General features: G+C 43.5%; 13 protein-coding genes across 13 annotated transcripts; 7 read left to right on the top strand and 6 right to left on the bottom strand.

The window, feature by feature from the left end:
- Positions 1–28: 28 nt before the first annotated feature.
- Positions 29–1914, top strand: V2V93DRAFT_370881 (uncharacterized protein). The gene has a single exon (XM_066910377.1). It carries the CDS (start codon positions 135–137, stop codon positions 1731–1733), a length of 1599 nt encoding a protein of 532 aa, XP_066765346.1. The 5' UTR covers positions 29–134; the 3' UTR covers positions 1734–1914.
- On the bottom strand, positions 1795–4663 carry V2V93DRAFT_370880 (Mysoin-binding motif of peroxisomes-domain-containing protein). Its single transcript, XM_066910376.1, has 4 exons — positions 4515–4663; positions 4139–4431; positions 3692–4069; positions 1795–3629 (listed from the first exon to the last, which is right to left on the bottom strand). Exons 1-4 carry the CDS (start codon positions 4567–4569, stop codon positions 2007–2009), a joined length of 2349 nt encoding a protein of 782 aa, XP_066765345.1. The 5' UTR covers positions 4570–4663; the 3' UTR covers positions 1795–2006.
- Positions 4664–4951: 288 nt separating this feature from the next.
- V2V93DRAFT_370878 (uncharacterized protein) lies at positions 4952–5855 on the top strand. Its single transcript, XM_066910375.1, has one exon. It carries the CDS (start codon positions 5104–5106, stop codon positions 5785–5787), a length of 684 nt encoding a protein of 227 aa, XP_066765344.1. The 5' UTR covers positions 4952–5103; the 3' UTR covers positions 5788–5855.
- Positions 5856–6001: 146 nt separating this feature from the next.
- Positions 6002–7006, bottom strand: V2V93DRAFT_380726 (uncharacterized protein; the record flags this gene model as incomplete). The annotated part of the gene is made up of 8 exons (XM_066912071.1): positions 6002–6162; positions 6216–6228; positions 6290–6406; positions 6475–6532; positions 6585–6674; positions 6735–6780; positions 6845–6923; positions 7004–7006. The coding sequence occupies 8 exons, from the start codon at positions 7004–7006 to the stop codon at positions 6002–6004; spliced, it is 567 nt and encodes a 188-aa protein (XP_066765343.1).
- A 316-nt stretch (positions 7007–7322) lies between these two features.
- V2V93DRAFT_370870 (P-loop containing nucleoside triphosphate hydrolase protein) lies at positions 7323–11591 on the bottom strand. Its single transcript, XM_066910374.1, has 5 exons — positions 11314–11591; positions 11212–11229; positions 11034–11117; positions 10890–10972; positions 7323–10823 (listed from the first exon to the last, which is right to left on the bottom strand). The coding sequence occupies exons 1-5, from the start codon at positions 11521–11523 to the stop codon at positions 7436–7438; spliced, it is 3783 nt and encodes a 1260-aa protein (XP_066765342.1). The 5' UTR covers positions 11524–11591; the 3' UTR covers positions 7323–7435.
- Positions 11592–11756: 165 nt separating this feature from the next.
- Positions 11757–13528, top strand: V2V93DRAFT_370866 (tyrosine phosphatase family-domain-containing protein). Its single transcript, XM_066910373.1, has 5 exons — positions 11757–12570; positions 12622–12773; positions 12834–12924; positions 12982–13051; positions 13107–13528. Exons 1-5 carry the CDS (start codon positions 11909–11911, stop codon positions 13170–13172), a joined length of 1041 nt encoding a protein of 346 aa, XP_066765341.1. The 5' UTR covers positions 11757–11908; the 3' UTR covers positions 13173–13528.
- A 120-nt stretch (positions 13529–13648) lies between these two features.
- Positions 13649–15624, top strand: V2V93DRAFT_370861 (isoprenoid synthase domain-containing protein). The gene is made up of 6 exons (XM_066910372.1): positions 13649–13831; positions 13898–14039; positions 14112–14247; positions 14299–14584; positions 14639–14999; positions 15054–15624. Exons 1-6 carry the CDS (start codon positions 13773–13775, stop codon positions 15315–15317), a joined length of 1248 nt encoding a protein of 415 aa, XP_066765340.1. The 5' UTR covers positions 13649–13772; the 3' UTR covers positions 15318–15624.
- On the bottom strand, positions 15389–17256 carry V2V93DRAFT_370856 (PIG-M-domain-containing protein). Its single transcript, XM_066910371.1, has 3 exons — positions 16256–17256; positions 15812–16190; positions 15389–15755 (listed from the first exon to the last, which is right to left on the bottom strand). The coding sequence occupies exons 1-3, from the start codon at positions 16912–16914 to the stop codon at positions 15621–15623; spliced, it is 1173 nt and encodes a 390-aa protein (XP_066765339.1). The 5' UTR covers positions 16915–17256; the 3' UTR covers positions 15389–15620.
- A 167-nt stretch (positions 17257–17423) lies between these two features.
- Positions 17424–19591, top strand: V2V93DRAFT_370854 (uncharacterized protein). The gene is made up of 3 exons (XM_066910370.1): positions 17424–19091; positions 19153–19321; positions 19375–19591. Exons 1-3 carry the CDS (start codon positions 17520–17522, stop codon positions 19467–19469), a joined length of 1836 nt encoding a protein of 611 aa, XP_066765338.1. The 5' UTR covers positions 17424–17519; the 3' UTR covers positions 19470–19591.
- Positions 19592–20014: 423 nt separating this feature from the next.
- On the bottom strand, positions 20015–20366 carry V2V93DRAFT_380720 (uncharacterized protein; the record flags this gene model as incomplete). Its single annotated transcript, XM_066912070.1, has 3 exons — positions 20015–20147; positions 20216–20301; positions 20361–20366. The coding sequence occupies 3 exons, from the start codon at positions 20364–20366 to the stop codon at positions 20015–20017; spliced, it is 225 nt and encodes a 74-aa protein (XP_066765337.1).
- Positions 20367–20636: 270 nt separating this feature from the next.
- V2V93DRAFT_347112 (uncharacterized protein) lies at positions 20637–21870 on the top strand. Its single transcript, XM_066907903.1, has 4 exons — positions 20637–20890; positions 20952–21153; positions 21206–21481; positions 21545–21870. The coding sequence occupies exons 1-4, from the start codon at positions 20772–20774 to the stop codon at positions 21767–21769; spliced, it is 822 nt and encodes a 273-aa protein (XP_066765336.1). The 5' UTR covers positions 20637–20771; the 3' UTR covers positions 21770–21870.
- V2V93DRAFT_370846 (uncharacterized protein) lies at positions 21820–25317 on the bottom strand. Its single transcript, XM_066910369.1, has 9 exons — positions 25096–25317; positions 24877–25038; positions 24466–24821; positions 24035–24416; positions 23861–23985; positions 23562–23811; positions 23292–23495; positions 22616–23236; positions 21820–22561 (listed from the first exon to the last, which is right to left on the bottom strand). The coding sequence occupies exons 1-9, from the start codon at positions 25192–25194 to the stop codon at positions 21956–21958; spliced, it is 2805 nt and encodes a 934-aa protein (XP_066765335.1). The 5' UTR covers positions 25195–25317; the 3' UTR covers positions 21820–21955.
- Positions 25318–25395: 78 nt separating this feature from the next.
- Positions 25396–27693, top strand: V2V93DRAFT_262210 (uncharacterized protein). Its single transcript, XM_066907150.1, has 3 exons — positions 25396–26191; positions 26256–26416; positions 26470–27693. Exons 1-3 carry the CDS (start codon positions 25747–25749, stop codon positions 27499–27501), a joined length of 1638 nt encoding a protein of 545 aa, XP_066765334.1. The 5' UTR covers positions 25396–25746; the 3' UTR covers positions 27502–27693.
- Positions 27694–27783: the final 90 nt, after the last annotated feature.

Below are 27783 nucleotides of genomic sequence, written 5' to 3'. Positions count from 1 at the left end.
CCTTTCAACTCCCAAAAATACGCCTTCAAAAGCCCCTTCCAACCGCAATTTTCTCTCGTTTCAATTGCTACGTTGTGGTCACCACTATCGCTATAGCAAGCACCCGCATAACTCAGATCTAGAACTATTTCAATATGAAGAAATTACTCGGCCGCAATAAACGCGCTAGCTCACCGACGCCGTCGGAAATGTCGGTCTCGGCCAACGACTATGGCAGCCCTTACACGGTCAGTCCTGACTATACCAAGCGCGACGAGGGTCGCAGGAATCCATACGCTATTGGAGACTCTACTTATAATTCTGTACCAAGGGCGAAAAACTTGCCCTCGCAATCAGACAGGAACGCCAATCCCTACGGCGGCGCAGGCAGTAGTATGGGTAACGAACCTTCATCTTCGAACCCGTACGAAAGCTCAGAGCCTGTAAGCAATCCTTATGAAGTCGCTCGTTCCTCAAACGCATATGTTCCCGATCGAGGCCGGCCTCAAGTCTCGACTTCTTCTACGTCTCCATCCGCCTACGCATCGCACAGCAGCGGCAATCACAACCCTTACAACTCCTATCAGGCGGCAACCGCGTCAACGCCCGCACTCCCTGATTACGCATCTTATGACGAAGCACCTAGTTACCACAGTGCGCCGCCATCGCAGTACGGAAGCTCGACGAGTGTAAATACTCTTTCGCCGGCAATAAGTAAGCGACAGGAAGACGACGCCGTTTCCATTGCCGATTCAACCAGACAAGAGCTCTTTAAAGGCACCCGTAACAGATTCAAGCTCAAGGCTTCTTCTTCTCGTGGACAAGATATACCCGAACAGATGCAGACTCAAGTATTTGCGCAGCAACAGTCGAGCGATTATGATCCATCCATCATGGAGACTGAAGCCGAGCGCGCGGCTCGTTATGGCGAGCAGCCTTCGAGCGGTAAGACCGAAAATGTTTACGCTCAGACTTCATATGGATCGTCAACTGTCAATTTTGATGAGATGAGAGAGCAGCAAGAGCAGGAAGAGGAGCAAGAAGTGCAGGCTATGAAGGCACAGATGAAGTACGTCAAGGGCGCTTCTCTTAATTCTGCGCAGAATGCGCGCAGATACGCCGAAGAAGCCGAGGCCTCTGGCCTGCGTACTTTGGCGATGCTGGGTGAGCAAAGCGATCGGATCGCGAACGCTGAGGCGTCGATTGCTGTGACGGAGAACCAGTCAAAGCTCGCCGAAGACTACGCCAAGGAACTCAAATCCTTAAATCGATCAATGTTTGCCGTTCATGTATCAAACCCATTCAACTCGCGTCGCAGACTACAAGAACAAGAACGTAAGATTCGCGAAACTTTCAGTTCTCAACAAGACATACGCGAAGAAAACCGACGACAGCAATATACCGCGCAACAGCGAATCGGCGAAGCGATGGGTAACATTCCCGGTCAACGTCGCCGTCAGCTCACCGAAACTGAGATGCGTTATCGTGAACAGATGCAAAGACAAAAAGCCGATCTCGCTCAAGCTTCTCGGTTCCAATTCGAGCCTGATGAAGAAGATTTTGAACTCGAACGTGATATTGACGCCACTTTGGATGACGTTAGCGCGGCTGCTAACCGTTTAAATTCTATGGCGAAGTCTCTACATTCTGAACTTGACTCACAAATCCCGCGTGTGGATAGACTCAATAAGAAGACTCAAGATGTGGAAATCAGCGTGCATCTTAATACGTCTCGTCTGGCTAGAATTCGTTAAGACACGTCTTGCCTGTCTATACTTGAATGATAGATATTTTTTTTGTAACTTTTTGTTTTATGTTGTATGGGGTGCTTGGGTTTTCTTTTATTTGACTGGAGCTGTAAGGAATACTGGGAAGGATTTTTATCCATATCTGTAGGTGAATTAATACTTGTAAATATACGTCCACAGCAATTAAGCGTCGTACATTTCAAATTCATTAGAGTGCCCCACCTCTTTCTACCGCAGAAGCGCAGATAAGGCCCATTTTAAAAAACCATGTCTATATACTTATTCTTCCTCTTCTTCCTTTCTTTTCTGAGCACGCAAAGTCCGATCCTGGTGCCTTACCATCGCAGACGCAATTCCATCAACCATCTTCGATCTCATCGCAAGAGGCAACGGTGTACCTTCCGTTTCAAGAATGAAATCATCGTCATCTGCTTCATAGTCGTCGTCAATCCGATTATCTAGATTACGTACCCGCGGAGTAAACGGCGAGAAGGTTTTCCCGTCAAATGATTGTGGCGACCATGGTGATCCGGTCACTAGAGACCTGTCAGAAGTCATTCCTGAAACTAAACTATTGGGTGATGACAATATCGGAAGTGACGGCGAAGATAAGGTCATTTCTGACTGCTGTTGCTGCTGTTGCAATAAACCGCTGTTGGGATTCACCGTATATTCAGGATTCGTTTTAACGGCCTCATACAGTTTCGTCTTGCCATTTTCCCACTCTCGTAGGAGTGAGCAAATATCATTTCCAAGACTGTTATATTGCTTTATAACGCTATCGGTATATTGCGCCTGGCTCACTGATCCCGGAGTGGGCGCAGATCTCCGGCAACCAGGACCTGCATCAATCGGAAGACCAGAATTTGAACGCACTAAAAATCCATCAATTGAATTTCTCTGACTTCCTGAATTTGCCGACGGCGAAACTTGACGCTGCTGTGAGCGTCTAGCTTCCTGACGCTCCAGCACCATCGAATCTTCTCTCAGCATACATATCTTCGCCTCGAGATTCCGAAGAGTTGCTGACATACTGCTGAGAGCTTGCAAGTGAAACCGCCATCTATTGCTAGATGGAAACGATTCTTCTGACGACAGACGAGCTCGCCGGCGCCCTGTTCTACCTCCTGACATTGATCTCTTCGTATCATTGGAATCCTCCCGCGATTGCTGCTGTTCTTGAGCTTTGGCATAATAGTTAATCATCTTCAATACATCTTCTTGGAGAAGCGACTCTTCGAGATCAGCAGATGACTTGCTCACAAGCTCAGACAATAATCCCAAATTCCGCACTGCGGCGTCCCATTTGCTTGAATCTTGCGAGTCGCCGTTGGCTTCCATAGCCAACAAGCAACAGAGAAACTTTCGTCGTGTATGGTGTAGTTTACGGAACCTCTGCTTGAGTTGGAAAAGCGACTCAATTCTCGCTTCCTCATCTTCCTCGTCTGATTCATCTTCAAAATCTCCGAACTTCGATTTTTCGTTTGTATCCCTGTTTACTATACCGTCTTCATCATTTTGAGCCGCAGTTGCAGAATTCAAATCGTAAATGTCGAAATATTTGTCCAAATCCGAGCGATTGCACATAAGAGATAATTCATCATATGACCGTTGATAAATTGACAAACTCAAATCAAGAACAGTCAAAAGCCGACTCCGCAATATTCTGCATTTACGTTGACCTACTGAATTTTTGCGCTGTCGTGGCAAGCCCGGTGTAGGTGAACTGTGTGTATTCAAGGGCGCTTGTTCAGCAATATTGAATCCTCGAGCAATAAAGTCGATTTCTTGAACTACTCCAATCGTTCGAGTCATGTTGATGTCAAATGTACGATTATCTTTGACAAATTGGGATGCGCATTTAATTGCACTTCGACGGGTAGATCGTAATCGTTTCCTCCACTGTATAAATCATCGTTAGATTCCGAAATTCACAAAAAAGAATTATAATAGAGGTCACAAACGTTATGTGCGGCCAGAAATGAAAACAATATTGAAAACAAAACAATGCTCACGACTACTTTATATCTCGAAGCAATGAGATCCTGTCTATCCTCAGAACGCAGAATCCAAAACAGCAACACAGCTACGACAATCACGCAGCCTCCATTGCCAGCCCAATATTTGGGACTTCCACCAAATTTAGCAAGCTGGCGGTTTCCTGAGCCACTATTTTCTTGTATTCTTGAATCATTAAGCTCTGGATCGGATATGTTTTCTGCGCGACCGTAGGTTGCTGCGGATACATTTTCGTCAAGTAGCTGCGAGGTGACGAGAATGTATCTGAAGCGCTCCAGAAATTTAGAATTTTCTCTAGTACCAACTCGTTTTCTTAGCGGAGTCTTGTAGTGATATTGCCATTAGCAAGTGAATCATGACTCTAAGCAAAGGCGTGGAGGAAGCAGACTTACAGAAAACAAAAACTGAAAGCGCATTTTTCGCATAGATCGCTTATCACCCAACGACAACGCCCGTAATCCAGTTCTATTAGGTATTTGTCTAAGGCCATTTGATCCATTTCTCTTGTCCGGTCGCGGTAGAGGTGCTGAAGTTTGCGCAATAGTCGAGTGACCACGAGAGTGCACTTCTCGCTGCTTGGTAAACAGAGGCGCATATTGTGCGGTGTTTGATATTGCGGACTCTACTGAGGACTCATAAGACTCACAATCCTTGTCACAGTCTGTGACTATTTCATCACCGGCGGCTAGAGCGAAATAACGTTGTTAGTTGAGTGTGTTTGCAGTGACGCGAGCGAGAGAAGGTAAACATTAGAACTGGTATGCGTACCCTTTAGATAAACACCTAATGGAGAGTCGGAGAACAAGCTGTTCTCGGACGCCATCGGCGGATCCTTCAGCAGTAGCAAATATTTAGTAGCTTGTTTTAAGTTTGTGGCGATTGATACTTATGGAGGTCGATGATATTGAGTATAAGTGATGAACGCGAACTGTCCGGTCTACGCTTACCGAGGTTGAGTACATTAGAGTTCATTAATGCAACTAACGCTTAATATTTATGGTGTATTATTATTATAGTTTACGCATATATGTAAATATACCCCGTACCCTATGAGCTATGTTATGCTGCGGCGCGCATAGCTTTGCTCCATATTTATGTTTACATTTACAAATAGATATCTGGAGTAAGAAAGCTTTGTTATGCAGCTCTTTGAGACCGTGATATGTTGTATCTAGTAGCATTTAAATAATTCAAGTATTTTATAGAGTATAATCCGCTATTCAGAATATTTCGCGCCAGTCTGAATCAATTGATCTATGAACGTTCTAAACCAGCCTGAACCAGATCCCTGTACTATAGTCCTCACCTATTTTAGCCCACTTTCATTGTTGCTCCATTCTTTCTCCATCCGCTGGTAATGCACCACACTGTAAAAAAATGCAACAACGACGAGCAGCTATCATGTCTCCGATTAGAAGACTCCGGGGGTACCAACGCGACGTTTTCGGAGTCGTCAGCGGCTATTGTACACGCTTGCGCGACAAATCCAGACTTCAACTGCGAATCTATCAGTACAGGTATCGGAACAGACGTCCCTTTTCACGTAAAATTTCCCGAAAATCAATTAGTCGACGCCTTCGATTTTTTAGCCGATAAGAAGTCGCCGGATCCACTAATTATCAATTCGTGGTATTATCTTAGGCGCGGCCAGCATTCTGCGTTTGGAACTTGTGTTTATTGTAGAGACATGGAGAGGATTCAGGATTTCGCCATTCAGCGTCGCAAAATTGCTATGCAGTTAGTTAGACTTATTCATTGGGATTCGGCGGAGAGCCCAGATTCGGTAATTGAAAAAGCAGAGCATATGGCGGATGAGTTTGTAAATCGATTAAAGCGCAAATATTATACCACCGATCTCGAATCGACAAATTATACCATTCAAGGCTCGTTTACAAATTCAACACCCGCAGCAAGCACTGAGCAGATCAGAGATGAGTGGAATGAGTATATGATACAGGTGCATTCGGACATAGCTCGGAAACTGCAACGACGAAGATTGAGACAAAAGTTCAGAAACATTCTGCCATTAGGATGGAGGTAAATTACGTCAAATTAGTGTGAGAGATTGGCAGGAATCAGCTTACGACGGCTGCTTCACTTTATTATTAGCATAGTTTTTTTCTATGAATAATATAAAACTTCATCCTGTATTATCTCTTTCGAAACTCTCAAGAGTCAATATGAAAGTATCTGTGTTATTGCTCCAAGATCATGCACGTCTTTTAACTGACCTTCTTTTCACATTTATCAATGAACTAGCCACCGTAGAGACGGGAGATCAGAGATCCACCAAATCGCTGCATAATACTGCGCGACGACCGGGCGAACATGCTGTTAGCGATACCATTTGCCTTACCAAATCTGTCGCATCTAGTGAATGCCATAGCATTTGTTGCTGACAAAATGACTGCAATGACTTTGCACAGAGTTAGTAGATAATAGCTTGAAAATTGGCGCGTTATCACATACCGACGAGGGAAAGCTGGTAGATATGTTATGTTAGCAGATTAGTCTCGTGGAATAAAACGAAAAAGTTGACGTACCCAAATTAGCTCAAACTTGAGGATAGCAAGAAGAGCAAGCAAACTCCAGATTACAGGAGTACTGTACAATACAGTCCAGAAGAATCTGGCATCAGTGCCATTAATTTGCCGTTGAGGCTGCAAATCAGATAGTTAGCGGCTTTGATTCACCATCAATGTTCTCGATCATTCCCTGAATTACTTACGTCGGCGCTTTCAAAAACCCAGACACTATCGCCATTCGCGGAGGCTTCATTCCACCATCTGCTCAAAAGGTTGGTACGGTTTCTTAGCGATACACTGCATCTACACATACCGAAGTCCAACGAGTAAACGCCCCGAAACATTCTTAACGTTCCAGAAGTCTGCAGCCAGAAGCAACATTACAATAATAAAGATAAGCACACTAAACAACAATTAGCACAACTCCTCAATTGCATTTTGTAAAACAATTTGATAGACGTACAAGTTGCTCGTGAAGATGAGTCCAAAGATATATGTCAACAGCGCAGCTAAGATACCCGTCAATAATCATGATTCATTTCTTACAAATATAAATTCAAGTGAAATACATACCTAAGCGGAAGCCCAGGAAGAATCCTAGAGCAACCGGATGCCCTGAAAGCGAGAACCGCAAAGCGTTGGTCTCGTCGGCCTAGCAGATCGGCAAGTCAATTTTCTCTCCCTTTCAACAAATACAACAGCATAAAGCAAAACAAAGCAAAGTGCTCATACCATAGTCAATTTCACTGTAAGAAAGAGCCAGTTGTATTTTCCAATACTAAATGCCAACGATAAGCTTGCAGCAGAGGTACTTTTTGAATGGCTTCTGTCTCCCGCCGCGCGGCAGACCCGATGCTGCACAACTTTCCCCAACCCTCATTGACATATGAACAAAAAGCTTACAAAGGCTTGGTCGTAGATTATCACAGTATCCAGGTGCGCAGCATAAGCACATAGGCAAGTAGGCGTCAATATTAGTTAAAACATAAATTTAGGTGCTCGATGATATGACAAATTTTCAAGACTTAGAAATCAATTTTTAGACAATAAAGACTACATAATTGCACGATTTAATGTTCAGCGTGCATAGATTACTAAGTATATACTTGTTCTAATATCTCAAAGTTCGCTCATTCATTCAATTTTTACCCTTCGCATTCACATCTACCAATCGTCACCATCATCGTCGCTCTCGTCATCACGCGATCTCATCCGACTATGTCTTGCTTTTAGCGCTTCCGCCAACCCGGCTCCGACAGACATCGGTTGAGGCGCAGCTGCTTGCTGCTGCTGCTGCTGCTGAGCCGCGTAAGATTGCTGAGCTGCATACCCATTTCCTGTCTGTGTTGGTGGAGGAGGCGGAGGAGGAGGCACGTGAGCTGCTGGCGCCGAAAGCACTTCCTCAAGGTAAGAAGCTGGTGTCCAGCCTTCAATTGACGTGCCAGGCTTTTTGGCAAGGTACCATCCGTTTCCTTCCTTTGTAACCACAATAACAATCTCATCTTTTTTGATGGACAGCTGATTTGCTCCTTGTGCCTGAAAATCGAAAAGAGCTTTATACGTCGGCTCCGCGGGAGTAGCAGGCTGCACAGGCTGGGGAGGAGGAGGCGGCGGGGCCTTGTTGGCTGAAGACCGTTGTAGATTTTGAACCTCATGTGTCTTCTGTGGACGCACAGGAGCAGGCTTGGGCTTTGCACGAGCGGGGGACGCAGGCACTGGACGACTAGCGGAAGTAGCAGCTACAGCCGCAGACACAGCAGCGGCAGAAGGTTGCGTTTGTTGCACGTGTTGAGACTGCTGCACACTGCCGTAATGGCCATTTGCGGCTCCATTTTGTGTGGGTGCAGGAGGTGGAGCAGGTTTCGCTGCTCGGTTGACCTTTGCTGCGGGAACGGCTGCGGGATGCGGCTTCGCGGCGGGCGTACTGGACGAGAGTTCATAACCAGCGGGCGCATTTCCGCCTCCACGGCGAAGTAATTTGCCTTGGCCAACAGGCTTCGCAGGAACGGTATTCTTGCGCCTGGGATTGGGTCTCGATCGGCTGCTAACAGGCTCTCCTGGTGGAACACGAACCGTGCTACTCTTGTAAATATCGTCACGAGGAACACTGGCATCCTTCTGGAACTTAACGCTGGTGCTCTTACCAGGCTTCTTGTTGTATTGAACAGTAGGACCAATGGCTAAAGTCATCGACGGTAAAATCATCTTCATTCTTGTTATGAGCTCAGTTTTAAACATACACCAGATCAGAATATCGGGTTCCTGAGAAGAATTAACTCCAACTGCAACCCAATCGTCACGCAAATTCGACAGTCCGATGGATTTGATCTGACCGATTGGAATAACTCTATCATTCTGAATAACAAGCTGTCTATTAACAATCGTTTCAGAGATAATGTAAAGAGCCTTCGAAGTAAGAACTATCACTCTTGGTGTTCTAACACTGGTTCGTCCAAGCTTGGCAATCAATTGCTCACCACGGCAAGAGAAATGAATCATTTCCTTTGAAGATATATTCGCACCATTTCGAATAAACTCTCCCTGACCACCAGAATTTCCAATTCCGATATAATCGGCAAGGAAACGCCGGGATCCGATGATCGACATACGACGACGCTCTTTTCGGTTTGCAAGAACCTCATGACCGTAATCGCGGGTCTGAACAAATTGGTTAGAGCCGGAAGAGCGGCGCCATGCTCTCTGAATACGAATCGCACATTCAATTCTGTACCGCAAGTAGTTTCGCCATGCGCGCTGAATTCGGACAGCCATGTTATGCCAATATCTATCTCTCATGTGCTCCAATGCAAAAAGAGTTTCAGGGGTCTTGATGAAAGCCTTAGTAACTCCCATCTGAAATTCTTCTTTGGGAATTGACGCATCTTTCATAATCTGCAAGCAAGCAGATTGTGCATCCCCATTCCAAATATAATCACCGGCGTACGACGTCTTCGGCGACAACAAATAAAATCGTTCCGCAAACTTTTCAAAGGTCTGACGATACGCAAATCCGGCGCGTCTAATTCGGACGTTCTCCTGCAAACCAAGATATTTAATTTGATGAAGAACGGCCTTGTCATCATACTCGGTGGGCGACTTGCTCTGATTCGGCTTGATAGTACGAATGTAAGAGGGCTGGCAGCTCATCAATGTCTGAACGAGGTCGTTGGCTGATACCTTGATCTTGTCGCTTGCTGTCGGAGGTCTGCGCTTCGAGTCATGGTTGACTTCGTTTGGAAAAATGGTCTTCAAGAATGGGTTACCGCTAACGGAAATAAGGTCCAACAGGTCTTTCAACATTTGGTCCTTATTCTTATCCGTCATCCCATCTATTCGGTACGTCACATCACCGGCATAATGCTTGATAACAAACTTGCCTTGACGTTGCTCAAAGTGCGGGTTTGAAGCAACAAGGGACAAGCGTTGAGCAAACGACTGATCAGCTGCACCAGAGTCAGCGTGCGCTGTGGCAACAGCGTCGTTAAGAGCAGCAAAAATTCCAGGCGGCCGCTTCTCCTCAATGAGGTCACAAACAATCTTATTGTTGAAGTAGTTAATTGGAGTCCATTTGATTTGCTCTCGAACATACTCTTCTTGCTCCGTTTTCAAAGTGAGCTGAATAAAAATCTGCTGAAGTTTTTCATTGACGTAGTTGATACAAATCTGCTCGAATGAATTGTTTTCGAAAATCTCAAATCCATAAATGTCAAGAATACCGATTGTTCGCGAAATATCACCACGAGCTTTCATAGACACGTTGACACGATCAACGATCCAATCAAACAAATTGGAGTATATGCCCTTTGCCAGAGCGTCGCGCACGGCGCGAGCCTGAGTGATATTGAGAGGAACATCGTAAACTGATCCACGGCGGCCGCCGCCGCGAGATGTTTCAACAATTCTGCTTGTGATAGCTTTCTCGACAGCAGCAGCGTCCACTGCCATCAGGTATGCCACAAAGTTTGGTACTGACTGATCGCGGATGGCGGCATTTCCTTCATTGTTCTCGACAAAATCAAGATTTCCGAGCCAGAGAACAATGGCAAGAATTTTGAAAATATTATCCTGCTCAGTCTCGTGAAGGCCAATGATTTCCATAGCCTTGATGGTATCTTTGAAATCAGCAAGATCGTCAATACCTTGGACCGATGTACACTTCGACGCCGAAGTGTAAGTGTAAGATTCAGGCTGTTGGATTCCTAATTGTTCGCGGTATTTGTTTGGAGCTCCCTTGGTGAACTGGTAGAAAATGTGAAAATTTCGCTCATTCTGAATCTGGCCAACAACTCTGTTCTTCTCCAACAAGTAATTTGTAATGTTTGCGCCAACAGGCTCAGCGACACTGTTAAATTGAATTTGTAAATATTTTCCGTGTCGGGAAGAGTTGTTGTTACGAAGAGTTTTTGCGCAACCAAAAGACTCGAGAAGAGGATTTGTGGCCAGGACCATATCTTTGATCTCCTGGATAGAAGACGAAGAGTTCCCGGATACGGAAGCAATGTATTGCATAATACGCTTTGCTGCTTCAGTTTTTCCAGCACCGGATTCTCCACTACAAGTATTGTAAGAAATAATGTAAATGACCGAAAAGGAAGAAAGACCTGTCATGACTACTTACGAAATAATGACACACTGGTTTTCGCTGTATGACTTCATTTGATAATATGCTGCCTCAGCAATGGCAAAAACATGTGGTGGCACCTATTATTTGTCAGACTTAGCATACTTGTCTTCCTAATAACATATTCTGATTTTTTCTTGCCTCTAGTCGATTCTTTCCTCGGTAAGAATCAAGCACTGCATCAGTGTAGATGCCCAGGTCTCGGAACGGATTGACAGAGATCAACTATAAAAGAGGGGTTAACAATTCCGTCCATCATTCACAAATAAATGTAGCTAAGTGCATCCGAAAATGGCCACTTCATCTTATGCAAACATACCACATGACCAATATAAGTCTATATCGAAAGAGATTACCGTCAGCATACTGATCAGAGACGGAAATGAAACAATTATGCAACAGCTATAAATTCAATACTCACATAAATAAGACCATTCTCAAATCTCTTCTTAAGATTGTCATTGATGGCATCCTCGGAAACCTTGGATAGAAGGGTCAGATCGGAAACACCGACCTCTTTGCGCTTTGTAGCGTCGAATGTGGCTTTCTTTACACCTCCACGCTTAGCCGGTTGTGCGGCTGCTTGACCACCGCCCTGGGCTTTTCGCCCAGCACGCTTGGTAATTGCCATAGCGACAGAATTGAGAATACAGTCGCGGAGAAGGGTGCGTGATAATGTACGGAAGCTGTACGGCTGCGAGGGGGCGCAGAAGTCGGCAAGGGCGGGCTCGCGAAGTAGTTTTGTGGCGGCGCGGTGATAAGCTGTATGTACTGGGGATATAAATACAGATCAAATCATGCTGGACCTGGGTGCTACCGACCCCGTCTTTTAGTGACGCTTTCTAGGTAACCACTTACAGTGAACGTCATTGAGGTTCATAATTAGTAGCTGACGTAGAGCATCACGCGTCAGAATCCTCGTATTTTGAGCAAAAGACTGGGGCAACTCACAATTTGGCAATTTCACACCTCGGGCGGTTGTCGTTCCAGAGAGACGGCGCAGACAAGAGAGCCGAATGTCTGATTCTAAGACTAATAAAGACAGTAAACATGTATTTTCTGTCCGACTCAACAGACCGGGCGACGACTATGACGAGTCCATGGGCGAGCTCGAAGAGCAGACTCGACTGAAGGAAATAGAGTCGCAGTTGCTATTAAGTGGCTCGCCTCTCTCACCCCCTCCACTTCGCACCGGTGTCCTAGACGAGCACTTCCAACAAGAGACCGAGGCCCAGATAGAGGCAGATCAAAGCGGCACAGACTTCTGCTATGATCAGACAGCTGCTTCTCCTCCCTCAACTCCTTCGGCTCTAGAGCGTACAGCTGCACAGACGACCGCTTCAGTACAGGAGAGCTACTTTCCATCCAATATAAGTCAACAATATTCTGAGCAGTCCAGTGATTTTTACTCACGCGATCATGCATCGACTCTGGCATCAAAAACACCTTACGATCTATATCACAACTACTCTCAAAGCAACCACAGCATACCTGAATATATTTCCAGTAGCAGAATGAATGCTATAAGCTCCACTGCCAACTTTTTTGACCGCCCTGAGAAGAAACTACTAGTACCACCTCTGAATTTTGCTATGGTGGCTTCTGGTATTTACCGAAGCGGTCATCCACTTCCTATTAATTTCCAGTTCTTGGAGACATTAAAGCTCAAGACGATAATGTACTAATATATCTGCGTTTTATTAAATATCATAAACTGACCGGCTTTTAGATATCTTGGGGATCAAGATCTGCGCAAAGTCAATTTAGATTGGGCGGCAAAGAACAATATTAAAATATTTCATTTTCGAATGGAGAATTGCAAACTTCCTTTCGTTGAGAATGATCCGCTTGCAATTGAAGCAGCGTTGAGTGTTGTCGTTGGTGCGTACCATTGTCAACTTATTATATCAACCTATATTCCTATCTCTAACATGCTTGTAGATTCGCGAAATTTTCCGATTCTACTACACTCGAATAAAGGAAAGCACCGCGTCGGGATTCTCGTGGGGGCTATGAGAAAGTTACTGCAGAAGTGAGCTGTGATTTGATATATATTCCAGTATTTTCAACTGTTGACAAAATATTATAGATGGAGTTTAGCGAGTGTATTCCATGAGTATGGGCAGTTTGCAGCTGGAAAGGAGGATAGCGATATAGAGGTAAGCCGTTTCAATGTATATTCCGTATGCAAACCGCTAATACTCAAACTCATAGTTTATTGAAATTTTCACTGCAAACTTGAAGTATGATCCGCAGTTTGCTCCTCCATGGCTGCGATAGCCTGTTTTCTGTCTGTTTGTATTGAGACAAATAAAGCCAAGTTACAGTGCGTTCGGACTATACCACTGTCTTGTATCTCAGGCAGTAGTCATGTAGTGAATTACAGCGATAGTGCCTGCAATTTTGTAAATTAATCTGTACTGCATTTTAGCGTATGTGGCATACTTTGATCTTACTGCTTAGAGCTGCAGATTTTCAAATATCTACTGCGAGGGACGAGTTTTGGAGCGCATACTAGGCCGCTTGAATTATTGATATTGAGTATCTCGCGATAAAATGTTATAAAAATTATACAATGAATGATAAAAAATTATATTGTTGAAGATAGAATGTTAATATATTACAAAGAAAGTAGCAGTAGAAGTCATCGAGCCTCTTTGTACTCTGCTGACTTCGGTATTCTACTTTATTACTTAATTTCGCTGCATCAAGTATCTCGTATTCGGGAGAGAACCAGCTTTGCGCAAACTGACTCGAGAGCACACCCGCAGGACTGTTGTTTCGCTTCTGTACACTTACCTCGACAACGCCGTCTAGCAAGAGCTCGCATAATTGCCTTGTCAATTGCTTTAGTATTAACGCTCTGCTATCGATTTTGCAATGTCAAAGTATTTGGAGTTGATTCTTCACCCGTCTGAAATGCGAGCTGTCGCGCAATGGTATGGTCTCTCCCTGCCTTTATTTAACAATTTGGCTATCTCAGATATACTAAAATACTATTATAGGGCTATTTGGCATGACCCAGTATTTCCCCGAGACCCTGAAAAGGAGTCTGACAATTTGAAGCGTTGCTACGAGCTGTTAAAGTTAACATCCCGAAGCTTTGCTGCCGTCATTGAAGAGCTGTCGCCCGAATTACGCGAAGCCGTAAGACGTCACCGTCTGTTTTTTGAGTCTAATGATTGGATATTGGTTCAGCTAATACTACTGCTTTTACAGATTGTGATTTTTTATCTTATTTTACGTGGACTAGACACTATTGAAGATGATATGACCATTCCTAATCCTGTCAAGTTGCCAATTCTGAGGTCGTTTCAGGAAGTCCTTGACGAACCTGGCTGGCAATATCATGACAGTAGGTTCATTAGCTTGGCAATTGTCTGCATCATTTTAACTTTGAAAATAGGTAAGGAAAAGGACGCTGTGGTTCTCGAGGAATTCGACAAGATCATTACGGAGTATCAAAATCTGAAGAGTCCTTACAAAGCCATTATCAAAGACATCACCGAGGTGATGGGAAATGGAATGGCTTCATACTGTGAGGATGAGGACTTTAATAAGAAGGGCGTCGACACTGTGAAGGACTACAATCTCTACTGTCACTATGTGGCTGGTATTATTGGCGAAGGTCTCACAAGACTTGGAGTCGCTGCTGAGCTCTCAAATCCCAAACTCATGGATAATCCTCAATTGTAAGTTGCTGAAAGTATTTTTATAGAATGGTTGACATGACTAAATGATTGAAGATATGAATCAATGGGCCTCCTTTTGCAGAAAACTAATATTATTCGTGATTACCACGAAGACTTGATGGATAACAGACGCTTTTGGCCTAAAGAAATCTGGTCCAAATATGCTAAAAGTCTAGATGATTTTGCCAAACCGGAAAACGAAGCTGCTGGTCTGGATTGCTTGTCTGAGATGATTGCTGATGCTATAGAGCATATTCCCGATTGTTTGTACTATCTTGCCGGAATCAGGGAGCAGTCGATGTTCAACTTCTGCGCTATTCCTCAGGTCATGGCGATTGCTACTTTAGAGCTAGTTTATCGTAACCCAAAAGTATTAACGGGACACGTGAAGATTCGGAAAGGTCTGGCCTGCCAGGTATGTTGAAGTTACCATTAATGTTGAGGCTATTCACTGATTAACTCATTTTAGCTCATGCTTGAGTCGGGTAGCGTTCGCTCGACTTACGACATCTTCCAGCAGTACTGCCATAATATTCAGTCAAGAAATACTCCTCGCGACCCGATGTACGTTCGCATCAGCATTGCCTGCGCAAAAGTTGATCAGTTCATCGAGACAGTGTTTCCTACCCCTCCTGAGCCTAAAGGATTAGCAAACAATAGTGTATTAGTGTTTGGTCTTTCGTTCGGAATTGTGGGAATACTTATTTTTTACGCTGTATTTTTAGTACAGTAATGGTTCTTTGTGAGTATAAATAAGTGTGTTTTTTATGCGTCTATCTTGTCATGACAAATTTTGAAAAATTAGGAAAGAATTGATATAACTATTAATCTACAATAGAATGACACTAACCGTAATTAACCGCTGCATAAGGCAGCTGTTCAGTCTTCGGACCGCATAACTCAAACATGCAATTATATAAATATTTACCACTTCACCACAAGACTATACATATGCGTCTCAAACAAATTTTTGCACACTCCAATTCTATACACAGTAGTACCTAGTTCCAATCCCTTCTTCGTACCTTGTTTTATTTCAGATATCTTCCACTGCTATACCAAGAATCCAAATATTCACCAAGAAGAATATCAAAGTGGCTGCAAAAATACCAGGAAAGAACGTACTGACATTCATATATTCTAGCTGAAACCCTTGCTGTAGCCACAGACCCTGCACAGAAACAGTCAACAAACTATCTCATAGAAAAAAAAAAGAGCTACACTTACTTGAGCTAAAGTCCATAGCAGCACAGCTAGAATTCCCAACGTCTTGTTTTTTAGCATCTTGGACGACGGCAAATAAAATGGTAATAGTACAATGTACCACATAAAGTATTGACTAGTGCACACTTTGTTGAATGTAACAAATGCAAAAGTTTGTACAAACATGGTCTTAGCAAGATCCTTTTTGGCTAGCATAAACGGAAGAAGGACACCAGCAATGAAAAGCTGAGGAATGAAAGCGAGAGAGGGGTACGGCGACTTTAGCTCGACATTGGGTGAGGAAGAGATATATAGAAGAATGTTGTAGGGAGAAAAATTGTGACGATGGTCTGACCGCGAAAGATGGTGTAAGTAAGTGTGAATGAGAAAAGGTTCTCCATAGCTGTGACGTAAAATTAGTATGACTATCAAATCAAATGCAAAAAAATTATGAGAAAAAGGCCTCACATATAATACATGGCTCCGGTAAGGAAAGAAAAAGAGAGTAGGCTAGCAATGCCAAACAAGACACGATCCTTATTGATCCACTTCATGATACCATTTCCCAAAAGCTTAGGACTATCGTCCATTGCCCATAAAATTGAAGGGATGTAGATGATTGGATAAATCTTGAAGTGCACAGAGTATCCTGCAATTAATCCAGCCAGTATTATTTTACGTTCATATACTGCCCATAGTAAAGCAATAACCACCGCTCCAAGAAGTCCTTCGGAACTTCCCCGCGTACTTATAGTTGCAACCATTGGGTTTAGTAACCACACCGAAGCAAACTTCAGAGCCCGATTGTACTCCAGCCCCCGTAAATAAAAAATTCGAAGCATAAGCCATCCCGCAACAATATCTCCTAGTGCAAATAACAGTTTTCCAAACCAAAAGTACTGGGTTGTAGGTAATAATAACCACGCGAGAATAGGAGTGTATCGGTAAGTGTCGCGGTCATACGGGGTGCCTCCCTGAGCTGTAAACTTCGATGCATCGGTGAAAACAAAATAATCAATGTCTGTAAATCGAATTTCCGCATTGGCATCTTGATAAACGCCATAATAAAAGAATGCCACTCGCATCAGGGCTGCCAATAACAGCAGTCTAGACGTTGTGAGCTTCATTTGGTTGTGCTTTGTGTATTCCTCTCTCTCTTGCTCAATTCATGCACGCACTTGCGGATACTTATCAACCAAAAAATTAATCAAGAAAACAAGAGCAATTGATGTCGTAACATAGGGCGATATTTGAATTTGACCGAACCGATCGTGAGCAGCTTCCTCTCTCGGAGTTGCAAAGTCAGCAGTGCTCAAAACCGAAGCGAAGAGTATTCGTCACGATAAGAGGAATACTCTACGAATCTCCTTAAAGTAAACAACAAATATCTCTACTTGCTTGAAACGAGAATCGCTGGGCTGATTACTGCAAAGTTCAAATGTTATCCTTGATAGCTCCAATTGCCAGTAAACTTCAACTCCGGTTCTACAGGAACCTGTGGAAACGCTAAATTCTAATCATTCAGTCACGTGATATGTTGCCCTACCAACGGAATATAAACAAACCTACGATTGCCGAGTGTTTGTGTATCGAGCCGCACGCGTAATTAAGCTGCGAAGCTCACTGTAGGACATAAGCTGCCATAACTTTAACAATCTCATCGCTGCTGCTTCGTCGGCTATCATCTTCAAAAATCCTTCTCCTATTTTTGACTTCTACTGAAATAATCATCATGGCAATCACCAGTGGCAAAAAACATGTGACGATAGAATCGCCTGCAAGTTCTACAATCAGTTACGCAGATCAGTTGCTTACTCCGCCGCGCAAAGAAAAGCATCCCAGTCTCATTAGTCCTGGAAAATCGAGCTCAAGAAAAGTGTTATTAGTTGCCACTCCTTCTTCTCGTCCAGTAGTGACTAATAGAAGTTTATTTTCGGACCGAAAACTAGCAGCTGCAGTATCGCCTACCAGGCGCAAATCACCTCAGATGACTATCGCAAAATCAATCTCACCATCAAAAATACGCGAACCTAGCAGTCTTAAGTCGTCATTAAGAATGAAGCCTCAGAGAGATAGTCAACTAGCGATTGCAAACTCGGCTAGAAAAATCAGAGAAGCTGAAAGTCTATCTTTGATGACACCATCTAGATCGGCTCTTGGAAAACCTCAACGTCTTTTTTCCTCATATTCCTCTAGAGATGGATGTAATACTCTACTTATGAGTGAAAGTAGATCTGTTAATAGGCAAAAGGAGCTCACAAAGCGAGACTTAGTATCTCCCCCCCGGTTGTACGAACAGAGCAGTGATTCTCTTGTTGGTCTCAAGTCCCCGGCTCGGCGTCTCAATTCCAGCATTAAATCAACCTCTACAAGGAAATCGCACAAGGATAGGATACCTCTTGCTTTGGTTATGCTCTCACCCCCTAAAATGGCACCGCTATCAGCTAATCGTGCAGCAAACAAGAAACGACCACCTGCGCCAACAAAGAATGTGATTCAGAAAAAGGAGAATTATAGCAACGAAAGCAAAATAAAGGATTTAACTGTGAAAGCTGCAACTCCAACTAAAAAAAGGGGAAGAGATGGCGAGCTGGTAGTAGGAACTGAACAAGCAGATAATAACAATAAAGCGGATACTGATGATCTGGAACGAGCATATGGGCACTTGAGCATTCAAAATCAGGAACTTTCTACACAAACTGAGCAAATTAAAGACTTAAAGTCGGAGACAGAGACTCGAGAAGCATCTGATCTCAGATACGACTCCAGTGCTACAGGCAGCAACCTGGATTTTAGACTGCGAACTTCAACAACGAAGATTCCCACGAAATCTCCGCATGATTCAGCCTCAGCTTCTCAAATCAAAGACTCGGCTTCTTTGTCATTTCGAAGACCATCTCAAACCTCTTTACCACGACTTGTGCATAACGGACAAAACGTAAATCTGAAAGCGAATGCTGCTGTCCCTTCACTTGTCCGGACTACAGTTCCCGCTCCGTCAGGCCCGTTATTCGAGGTCGTAGCGTACCTTGACATCCGAACAGATGAAGGCGATGATGCGTCTGCCACGTTCAAAGTTATGATCAGCAAGCTTGGAGCTAAAGTAGTAAAGCAGCCGTCACGAACAGTCACCCACATCATATATAAGAAAGGAAGTCCAAAGACAATGCATGTGGCTAAAGAGCTGGGCATCAGCTGTCTGTCGATATCGTGGATCATTGAATGCAATAAGCAGCAGAAGCGAATGCCAGAGACTGAATTTCTGGTGTCTGCTACGAAAAGCTCAAAGTCTATGCATCATAGAGTAGGTGAAGAGTAATATATGCTACTCGATTCCCTGTGTTTACTAATTACTTTATTTATAGCGTCGAAAATCGCTTGAGCCAAGAGTTCTGGCTACCGGACTATCTAGTATATCGAAGAGCGAATCCGAAGACCTCAATGCTGTAGTCTCCAAGCCTCCTGCATCACCGGAGTCTCATAAAGCTTCTGCATCTCATCTCAGCACCCCACCCAAAGTTTTGAACATTGAAGGTAGGCTATTTTTTGCGACTGCATTCACTACATCAAGCTAACTTGATGATTAGCGGCTAATCGGATAAATCAAGTTAATCCTGCCCATACGCCGAAAATTAGCAGTCCGTTGGCAAAAAAATGTTGGATTCTAGAAGACATTTCATAGAACTGGGCTCCAAGATAGATATAGCAGGAGATATTGTTTTAGAGAGAGGTGTAGGTTGATTGAGAACTACACTGTCTGGACTTTGATAGCTAATTCAAATTGATTTGAGTAGCAAACCTTTATGACGGTAAAAATTTCAATAGGTTAGACAAGTGTTTGACAGACTAAAGTCACACCAAACTATGGTGATCTTCCACGAAATAGCAAACAAAAAAACACCACACGCGCCAACCAGAGCAACGTCATTTCTCCCATTCACATATACGGCTGCTTCAGAGTAGAAGAGGAACCCGTTATTGGAAATAAATAGAAATGAATAGCGCTGCAAATCTTAAACAAAAAGCAATCCAAAAGGACGATAGGAGACATTAGGAGATAGTAACAAAACACGAAGCATATACAGCATAGCTGACACGAGAGTATGAGGGGAGAGAAGAGATTGGAATCTGCCGAATAACAGGAAAAGCTGAGACTAAGACAGCATAATATATAAAGACCAGCGAATATTTCCAAGAGCAGAAAGATACTGTTACCAGTTGCCGGATTTAACGCTTACGAACAAAGTAAGGCGAGCTGTTCATAAATGCAACGCTAGTATCCAGGACCCACTCTCCCATATCCAAGTATTTAACTACGGCAGTTCTGACGTCGGTGGACTCGATAGTGTCTGTTTTCAACCTGTATATGCCGGAACCAGTCAGCAAAGCGGACGCGTACAATATAAAATCGGCTGTTGCAGAACTTACATCAGTCCGGTAGATCGCTTAACACCGGCAAGCAAGGCCGATACTAGCACCAAATCCACCGAGTAATGAACCAATCTTCCAAGAAACTGTGCCGATAATTAGCCTGCTTGATATTGAGTGTAAGGAGTATGCTACCCCAACTTACCGGCATGACTACCAACGGACAGAGCAAAAAGAAGAGCACCGCGAAGTATTGTAACTGTGAAAATATAACAGATATCTACCAGGTCGCTATTTTTCTTTGATAAAGCAACTTTTTTGAGAACTGAGAAGTCGCGCTGGATCGATAGATTAGACGCTGAATTACTTAACGTGACGATGAAGCATTCTCACATTCACTAATGAACAGGAAGTGCTGATTAGGGTTTATATTGGGAATTTATGAGTACGCGCGGCGTAGATGTGAGTACTACAGGCGAAACACGGTTGACGTGTTCCTACTACAAAGGGTACATATCTTAAAAATCAAAGTCATCCAATACACCCCGCGCTGATCCTTTTAGTATATTCATTAGCTGGATAGCACGGTAAGAATATTAAACGACTTAATTGAACTATGCGAGTCTTCAAGCTTTTAATTGCGGCTTGTGTGTCGGCTTCCGCTGTTGCTGCGTGGTCATTCAAGGACGGCTCTCTCACCATCACTGAGAAAGCCGGCACTCTCCAGACAGAGTCGTGAGTTTCTTATATTTGCATACATCCACTTTTGTGAACTAATCTAATGACAAAATTATAGCTTCTCAGTTTCAAAACCTTTCTCAGATCCGATACCTCTTCCAAATACTGCGACTGCGCGCTTCCGATTCTCCATCGAGAGCGAAGAAAGCGGCACGTCCAAACCTCACCAGGCATACCTTCAAATCTCTGATCCCACTACTGGATTAGAGACCTCATTTCCCGCTGATGTTCGGGACAATGGTCGCGCTCGCATCGACGTCGTGAGTTTCCACATCTGACTTTGATGCAAGTAACAAATCTAATTATCAGTAGGAATTTAAACTAATCCCTAAAGCTCTTCTTGGACCCGACAAGACTTTAGACTGCAAAATCATAATTGGATCATTCGGTACAGAGAAGCCGATAATTGCATATATTGGTTCGATTATTCCCCGGCTTAAGGGGGCTGCTGCAGCACCGTCAGAGCGATTCGCAGCCAAGCCAGAGATCAAGCACATATTCAAGCCTGATCCTGAGTACACCTCTGAGTCTTTGGCTATAGTATTTAGTGCAGCCATTTGCGTTTTAGGTTTGCTACTAATTGGAGTCGTATGTTTTGAGTTTTTTAATTCTGTTTCGAATTATCCGCGGGAACTAATATTCGTTTTCTAGTGGATCTACCTCGGCGTAACACCCATAACATTCGGTAATCCCCTCTACTCCCTCGGCTTTATCACGACCATAATTGTAATTGAATTCGCATTTTTCCAATACTACGTCGGAGCCACTATCTTCAAGCTTATTGCTCAATCTGCTATTCTAGCGCCGATCGCATTTTTGTCAGGTACTCGTGCGTTGCGCGATTTAAGAGCGCGTCGATTGAGCAGTGGTAAATAATGGATATTGCATTTTGATATGAAAGCAGGAGCTGGACATGAAAAAATTGGGATTATTTGTATTATAAAAGGAAATTAGAATTAAATGATCATGGTTTCTCATTATATAAACAAATTTTAAGTATTATGTACAGTTGATACAAAGTTTCTTTTCTAAACCTCCAATTGGTCATGCGTTCGAATCAACTTAGTCAACGTTTTTCTGCTTGCCGTTGATCATCAAGTACAGCTTGATATTAACCGAAACTGTAAAAGAGTCAATATAATGTTTCGGCTCTGGGTCTGTGTTGTAAATTTCAAGCTCGCTCAAACGGGCCGCGCGAGCTATGTCATTGAGATATGAAGAGAGTAAGCGTCCTTCCTGCCCATCCATATTGAGCTCTTTGACGATTATCATTCCGCGCAGTCTACTCTCGTTGAGGGTAATCTTAAGTTCTTGGTACCTGGCGTCAGGAAACTCACCCTTGATTCCCAAAGGCTCGTCGACAAGAATTTGAACCTCATCGTCAGTCTTTGACTTTGCGTTCTCAATTCTAAATTGCATGTAATGAAATCCTTTCATCATAGCGTAAACGTTGATCAAATTCGCAGCAATATGGGGGGCAAGATATCCGATATCCGAGATTACAGGCATCCCTACTACCGGATTCTTGAACCGGATATCTTCTTCCAGAGATGTGAATAAGGGATAGCCTTTTTCGAGATTGATATCAGGCGCAGCAATATTTGTGTGAGGGAAAAAATCAATAACGATCGACCGACGGCCCTGCTGCACGGTTTGGTTGTGAACATGCTGAAAAAATTAGAAAACAGAATTAAAAATCGAAAATATATTAAGTTGAATTACCTCAGTAAAAATAGGCCAAAACGGATGCAGAAGATGATTAAACAAGTAAATCACCTTCCAAAATACAGCAGATAACGTATATCCTCTAGAATCGCTCCAGAAAGAGAATTTATTTCTTTCGGTGGAAAATTCTAATTCGCCGTTCGCAATCATATTCTCAATCTCAGACTTCACAATCTGGAAATATTCTCTGTACAGTCGATTATCGAAAAATTTAAACACCCGCTCATGTGCATCCCGGGCTCGGAAACCCTTTATATCTTTATTAATAGTGTTAATGAGATGTTGCAGCTCATATAAAATCATCTGCTCGTGAGGTCGAAGGCGGAATTCAGAAAAGTCCATTCGGTAGATTCTGCGTCCAGTAGGCTCCGGCCCAATAAAAAATTTGAAATACTGAAATAATGTATTGTAGTGTTCAAGATGAAGTATATAACGCGATAAAGTTGTTTCGTCAAATACATTTGCCGTGATATCAGATTCTGAGCCGGAGATCAAAGCTGATCGCATAACATCTGCGCTCGCTTCGATCTCAGATAGATTACCGTTCAAACTAGGCATAACTTTACCTGGCTGACAATTTTCCGCAAATCTAGCTCCATCTATTGCTACTGGTAAATTCTATAACATGTTGGTCACTTGTACATCAGCAGTATAGCGGACGAGAAAAAAATACCTGGGTAGAACGCATAAAAATCGATTTGACAGGGGAGTGTTTGGTCAAGCTTTGAGAAATTAAAATAGCGGGTAGCACTCGTGATTTGAGCTCTGTCATCGAGCAGGAAAGATAACTTATATCTAACCGAGGATCATTTGACTGCAGACCGTGACCAAGTAAAGGAACGATATCTATAAAATTTTCCGACAAAACCAGAGAATTCTGCTGTGACGAATTTGAGACAATCTTAGCATACAGCACCTTTAATAACAAGGACGGCACACTTACGCTATCTGAAAAGGTAGAAGTTAAGGACCACTTTTGTCCAGTCCTGCACAAATATACAGCCGCATCTGGTAATACTTGCTGTTCCCCAGATTCTTCACTTGCGCGATAGTCACGGTGCAAAGAATGAGCCAAAATAAACTCTTCTCCTGGTTTATTTATAAAGTTAAGATCTGAATCTTCGTCATCTGGCATCCTCTTCTGTAAAAAGAGTGGAATTGAAACGGAATCCATTGGCGGCAGATCAAACACACTGTAGCGGAGTCAGACGAGTAATATAGTCGGTAACAAGGTTTACTTACCAACAGGGAACAGTTTTAGGCTCAACTATATCGCCGCTTTCAGGACAGAGAAGTATACTGCCACTGTACGGCCTTGAATTTAGAATCGGCAGTTCTCCAGTTTTTATTTCAAATCGATGCTTTCCCTAGTAGATGTTAGACAAATGTTATTGCATGTTTATCCATAAAACGCACTCTAAGCTCAGTATAATAATAGTCGCTTGCCCAATTTCCCAAAAAATCATAAACGGGCTCAAGTCTAATCTGTAAGTATTTTGAGAATTTTTCGCATAGCTCATAATCCGTTTTATCGTGACCAGGAATCAGCAGTCGAGCACGAGGTTCATTTAATGATAAATCTCGCTCTATAATCACCGGAATCTCACGCAAATGCAAGACAGGATGTGCAAATCTTATATCAGCAAAACTGGACAGCTCATCGACGGTGTTGAGTGTTATATGAACGGCTTGACATGACCATAAATTGTCTAGACGCGTGAATTTAGCTCGGACTGGCCGAATAGGTCTGCCTGCGGTCTGATTAAGCAAGACTGAATACTCCTGTCCAATAACAACTCTGCTCACCAATTAGTAGCTATAATTGTATTGATGAGGCAAAGACATACCTGTTTCCATCAATAGCCAGCTCTTGGGGGCCATCAAATTCTAGTTTTATCAATTGATCTTCTGTCCAAAATTTTTGACGACTGTGTGACCAGAATAATTCTTTTTGTCGCCAATGAACTCGGTCAGTGCTGTACAGATCTGTAAATATCTTGATGAGACTATCAAGAGAAGGATCTGAAACCTGGGCATGGTTCATATCAATCAGATTGCCGGTTTCCAAATCTGTTTGCAGACGATCGGAGAATTTATTGCCGCTGCTGCTCGCTAGCTTCTCTGGAACCAAAAGTAAATCCGGCTGTCCGGAACTGACAAGAAGACTCTTCCCAAACATCACATTCACTCGATTGAATACATCCTATAGCCTCATTTAGCTTGAGCAATGTCAAACATTGCAAAAATTTCAAACGAACCTCAATAACAGAATTATATAACCCCGAGAATGATATTTCCGATATTCCATTCCGTCGTTGTAAAACAACAGTATTTCGCGTCTCTTTCCAGTTCTCTATAGATGGATATTTGCGCGCGCGAGCAATTGAATTAATATAATCTATCGATTTTACCAGTTGACTCTATAGAAGAAACTGTCAGCGCTGAGCTTTACTAGTCGTATTCATAAAGTCAGTTACCCTTGTAATTGGATTTGGAGTAAAGGAAGTTCCCAGTCGAGGAATTGATACGGCGTGTATAGCTTTAAAACTCCGTGATGACGGAGAAGAACACTTCATCTTTGCGACTCCTCTGCATTTTCTAAAAAATACCAAAAATGACCATAAACGCTTTTATTTCTCTATCGCAATGCAGTAATAAATGAATGTCAAAGACCTTGTAGAGAACCAGACTGTTTTTCGCGTAATTACGTGACTAATTTTAAACTCTCAAATCTCCCAGTTTATAAGTCAAGATGTAATTAAAGTTTTGATTAAACTGTGCAACTTCCGGATCAAGCTGTGATTATCGCGGTAAAAGCAGTCACCTGGTGTATCAAATAAAAGTTTAAAATACTCGGGTTTTAAGAGTAAAAGTCCCAACGCGCTGAGGGTGATAGTTCGCGATCGCCCCTGTTTGTAGCACTTGTAACTGACTGCTACTCGGCTGCATCCGTGATTCAGTATCGCTAAACAATTCATTGTAGTTGTTTCTAGTGCGATAAAATACTTGATTAGGGGTATTTTATTGCTATCATACAAAAGCCATTCTTTGCTGCTCAAGTAAGACTGATTCATCGGTGTGACCGGAATCGACAGGCCTAGACAAAGGACTTTTTCGTTATACGCAGCATGACTACTACACCTCCTCCTGACCCGGTGTCCTACTTGATGGATTTTGTTTATACTCTTAACATTAACGCATCGGAGTTTATTCAAAAGACCGCGCATGAACTGGCTGACAACACAAACCTGCAGTCTTTGTCAGAATACGTGACGCAATGGAAGGATCAGCTTCAGAACGGACTTGATTCGCTTCCAAGCATCCCAATTTCAATGCCCAGTTCTATGAAGCAGCAAGTATTGGATATTCCGCAGGCTCCAGAAGTACAAGTTGGGATGATTTCGAGAGCGACATCGTGGATTTCAAAGCATAAGATTATTTTTGGAGTTATCGCGTTAGGTGTAACCGGCACCGCTGGTGCTGGATATGTCTACTCGCGTAGGCGTATGCTTGTCAGGAAGAGAAAAAGACGTGCTATGAAGGCAGCAAATGGTGCTAGAATTGAAGCGGTTGGTAAGTTGTTGAGGATGCTTACTGAATGTAGTGATATGACTTGGGCTGACGTGACGTTCATTAGTGTTGGCAAGTTCACCGCGAGAGCCTCTTGCCAAATTTATCGCTGCTGATCTCGAGAGACGTGGATTTATCGTGTTTATGACTGTTCAACCTGGTGAAGAGCATTTAGTCCTGAAAGAGGACAGTGCTGATATCCGTCCTCTAATCATGCCTAGCCCGGACGTATGTATTCGCTGTTTGTTGTAATTATGAACCTTGCTGACAAACAAGGATAGTCTATGGATCGCAACGCGGTTGTCGAAAAATTCGCTGATATGATTGATCGCCAGCAGCATCTTGCTGGTGTCATCATCCTTCCGGATCTATACTATCCAGCCGGTCCCGTTGAGTCAATCAGTGCCTATGACTGGTCTGATATTCTCTACACCAAGATAGTCGGGTCCGTTGCCCTGCTTTCTCAGGGCTTCATTCCACTTGTGCGTCGCCACAATGCTCGCTTTCTTCTTCTCACGCCATCGATTCTCCCGTCCTTGTGTCCCCCGTTCCACGCGCCAGAGTGCGTTACCGCCTCGGCGCTATCGTCATTTGCCTTGTGCATGCAGCGCGAGCTGGCACCGCAAGGTGTGCCATTTATTCACATGCGTCTCGGATCCTTCGACATGTCTGTTCCGGTGCAGTCGACGTACTCGTCTACTCCACAGTCGCCATTCATGACACCAGAGAGCAGCGGACGCGGTACATCTACGCCGTCTCATGTGCGCTCCTATTCGCCGGCTACGTCTGCCTCGTCCCGATCAGTGGCACACAATGTGCGTGCAGATTTATTGTCGTGGCCAGAGAATATCCGAAATGTGTACGGGCGTGCTTATAGTTCTGCTGCGCGCGCAATCAGTGGCACGGCGTCGTCTATTGTGTCGGTGACCGCCTCACCTCGATCATCTGGAAGTCCTATCCGCGAACTGAATAACGCGATTTTTGACTCGCTTACATCAAACGACCGAAGTGCGTTGTGCCGCATGCAATTTGTCGGTAAGGGTAGTCTGCTATATTACGTCCTCGGCGGGGTTCTTCCTGAACTTGCCGTTGAATGGGTCCTTGGTCTCACGCACGCCGAAGTCAATAATGCCAATTATTATCGTACCGTGCATATGGAATCTCTTAGCTCTTCTGGATCCACTCATCAGCCTGCTGCTACGGCTGACGAAGCACCGGACTCGCCCGTGTCTAGCGGTATTAGTGGGTCGCCTTATTTATCGGAGACGGAGTCAAATTCTCAGGATCTTACTTCGTCGTGGGAAAGAGTTTAGGTTTTTTTTATGGTGCCTTTTTTCAGTTATAACGTTGTGCGAGGGGTGTCGAATTGAGCGCACGACGTTACAAATTTTTTTATATGTTATTTATTAAGTTTTACTTTGATTTTCGTTAGGTTTACTAATTATTCTGAATTATTCAAAAAAAAATTACTCGTTTTTATATTCAATGGACAATGGACGATCAGATGATTTTGTGTTTCGCACAATTCTACACTTTACATGTCAGCTGTCTTGTGGGGTTATTCATGTCGGTGAAGTATCAGAGGTCTATGAGCG

This window comes from Kockiozyma suomiensis (genome assembly GCF_038497685.1).
Source record: "Kockiozyma suomiensis strain NRRL Y-17356 unplaced genomic scaffold V2V93scaffold_8, whole genome shotgun sequence".
Lineage (NCBI taxonomy): Eukaryota > Fungi > Ascomycota > Lipomycetes > Lipomycetales > Lipomycetaceae > Kockiozyma > Kockiozyma suomiensis.
The sequence above is the reverse complement of the archived record's forward strand: the minus strand, read 5'-3'. Positions and strand labels throughout refer to the sequence as shown.

What these genes read in the sequence shown, in the direction of transcription:
- V2V93DRAFT_370881 (XM_066910377.1), top strand. Translation starts at nt 135, where the DNA reads ATGAAGAAATTACTCGGCCGCAATAAACGCGCTAGCTCACCGACGCCG.
- V2V93DRAFT_370880 (XM_066910376.1), bottom strand. Translation starts at nt 4,569, where the DNA reads ATGGCGTCCGAGAACAGCTTGTTCTCCGACTCTCCATTAGGTGTTTAT. An exon ending in ATTAGGTGTTTATCTAAAGG is followed by an intron (nt 4,432 to 4,514) that starts GTACGCATACCA and finishes ATTTCGCTCTAG; the next exon opens with CCGCCGGTGATGAAATAGTC. An exon ending in CATTTCTGGCCGCACATAAC is followed by an intron (nt 3,630 to 3,691) that starts GTTTGTGACCTC and finishes TGATTTATACAG; the next exon opens with TGGAGGAAACGATTACGATC.
- V2V93DRAFT_370878 (XM_066910375.1), top strand. Translation starts at nt 5,104, where the DNA reads ATGCACCACACTGTAAAAAAATGCAACAACGACGAGCAGCTATCATGT.
- V2V93DRAFT_370870 (XM_066910374.1), bottom strand. Translation starts at nt 11,523, where the DNA reads ATGGCAATTACCAAGCGTGCTGGGCGAAAAGCCCAGGGCGGTGGTCAA. An exon ending in GAGGAAAGAATCGACTAGAG is followed by an intron (nt 10,973 to 11,033) that starts GCAAGAAAAAAT and finishes GACAAATAATAG; the next exon opens with GTGCCACCACATGTTTTTGC. An exon ending in AACCAGTGTGTCATTATTTC is followed by an intron (nt 10,824 to 10,889) that starts GTAAGTAGTCAT and finishes CAATACTTGTAG; the next exon opens with TGGAGAATCCGGTGCTGGAA.
- V2V93DRAFT_370866 (XM_066910373.1), top strand. Translation starts at nt 11,909, where the DNA reads ATGTCTGATTCTAAGACTAATAAAGACAGTAAACATGTATTTTCTGTC. An exon ending in ATGAGAAAGTTACTGCAGAA is followed by an intron (nt 12,925 to 12,981) that starts GTGAGCTGTGAT and finishes AAAATATTATAG; the next exon opens with ATGGAGTTTAGCGAGTGTAT. An exon ending in AGGAGGATAGCGATATAGAG is followed by an intron (nt 13,052 to 13,106) that starts GTAAGCCGTTTC and finishes TCAAACTCATAG; the next exon opens with TTTATTGAAATTTTCACTGC.
- V2V93DRAFT_370861 (XM_066910372.1), top strand. Translation starts at nt 13,773, where the DNA reads ATGTCAAAGTATTTGGAGTTGATTCTTCACCCGTCTGAAATGCGAGCT. An exon ending in CTCATGGATAATCCTCAATT is followed by an intron (nt 14,585 to 14,638) that starts GTAAGTTGCTGA and finishes AAATGATTGAAG; the next exon opens with ATATGAATCAATGGGCCTCC. An exon ending in GGAAAGGTCTGGCCTGCCAG is followed by an intron (nt 15,000 to 15,053) that starts GTATGTTGAAGT and finishes AACTCATTTTAG; the next exon opens with CTCATGCTTGAGTCGGGTAG.
- V2V93DRAFT_370856 (XM_066910371.1), bottom strand. Translation starts at nt 16,914, where the DNA reads ATGAAGCTCACAACGTCTAGACTGCTGTTATTGGCAGCCCTGATGCGA. An exon ending in ACCGGAGCCATGTATTATAT is followed by an intron (nt 16,191 to 16,255) that starts GTGAGGCCTTTT and finishes TTTACGTCACAG; the next exon opens with CTATGGAGAACCTTTTCTCA. An exon ending in TGCTATGGACTTTAGCTCAA is followed by an intron (nt 15,756 to 15,811) that starts GTAAGTGTAGCT and finishes GTTTCTGTGCAG; the next exon opens with GGTCTGTGGCTACAGCAAGG.
- V2V93DRAFT_370854 (XM_066910370.1), top strand. Translation starts at nt 17,520, where the DNA reads ATGGCAATCACCAGTGGCAAAAAACATGTGACGATAGAATCGCCTGCA. An exon ending in CAAAGTCTATGCATCATAGA is followed by an intron (nt 19,092 to 19,152) that starts GTAGGTGAAGAG and finishes CTTTATTTATAG; the next exon opens with CGTCGAAAATCGCTTGAGCC. An exon ending in CAAAGTTTTGAACATTGAAG is followed by an intron (nt 19,322 to 19,374) that starts GTAGGCTATTTT and finishes CTTGATGATTAG; the next exon opens with CGGCTAATCGGATAAATCAA.
- V2V93DRAFT_347112 (XM_066907903.1), top strand. Translation starts at nt 20,772, where the DNA reads ATGCGAGTCTTCAAGCTTTTAATTGCGGCTTGTGTGTCGGCTTCCGCT. An exon ending in GGCACTCTCCAGACAGAGTC is followed by an intron (nt 20,891 to 20,951) that starts GTGAGTTTCTTA and finishes ACAAAATTATAG; the next exon opens with CTTCTCAGTTTCAAAACCTT. An exon ending in GTTTGCTACTAATTGGAGTC is followed by an intron (nt 21,482 to 21,544) that starts GTATGTTTTGAG and finishes TTCGTTTTCTAG; the next exon opens with TGGATCTACCTCGGCGTAAC.
- V2V93DRAFT_370846 (XM_066910369.1), bottom strand. Translation starts at nt 25,194, where the DNA reads ATGAAGTGTTCTTCTCCGTCATCACGGAGTTTTAAAGCTATACACGCC. An exon ending in ATTATTATACTGAGCTTAGA is followed by an intron (nt 23,986 to 24,034) that starts GTGCGTTTTATG and finishes AACATCTACTAG; the next exon opens with GGAAAGCATCGATTTGAAAT. An exon ending in CCTAAAACTGTTCCCTGTTG is followed by an intron (nt 23,812 to 23,860) that starts GTAAGTAAACCT and finishes ACTCCGCTACAG; the next exon opens with TGTGTTTGATCTGCCGCCAA.
- V2V93DRAFT_262210 (XM_066907150.1), top strand. Translation starts at nt 25,747, where the DNA reads ATGACTACTACACCTCCTCCTGACCCGGTGTCCTACTTGATGGATTTT. An exon ending in TGCTAGAATTGAAGCGGTTG is followed by an intron (nt 26,192 to 26,255) that starts GTAAGTTGTTGA and finishes GACGTTCATTAG; the next exon opens with TGTTGGCAAGTTCACCGCGA. An exon ending in TAATCATGCCTAGCCCGGAC is followed by an intron (nt 26,417 to 26,469) that starts GTATGTATTCGC and finishes AAACAAGGATAG; the next exon opens with TCTATGGATCGCAACGCGGT.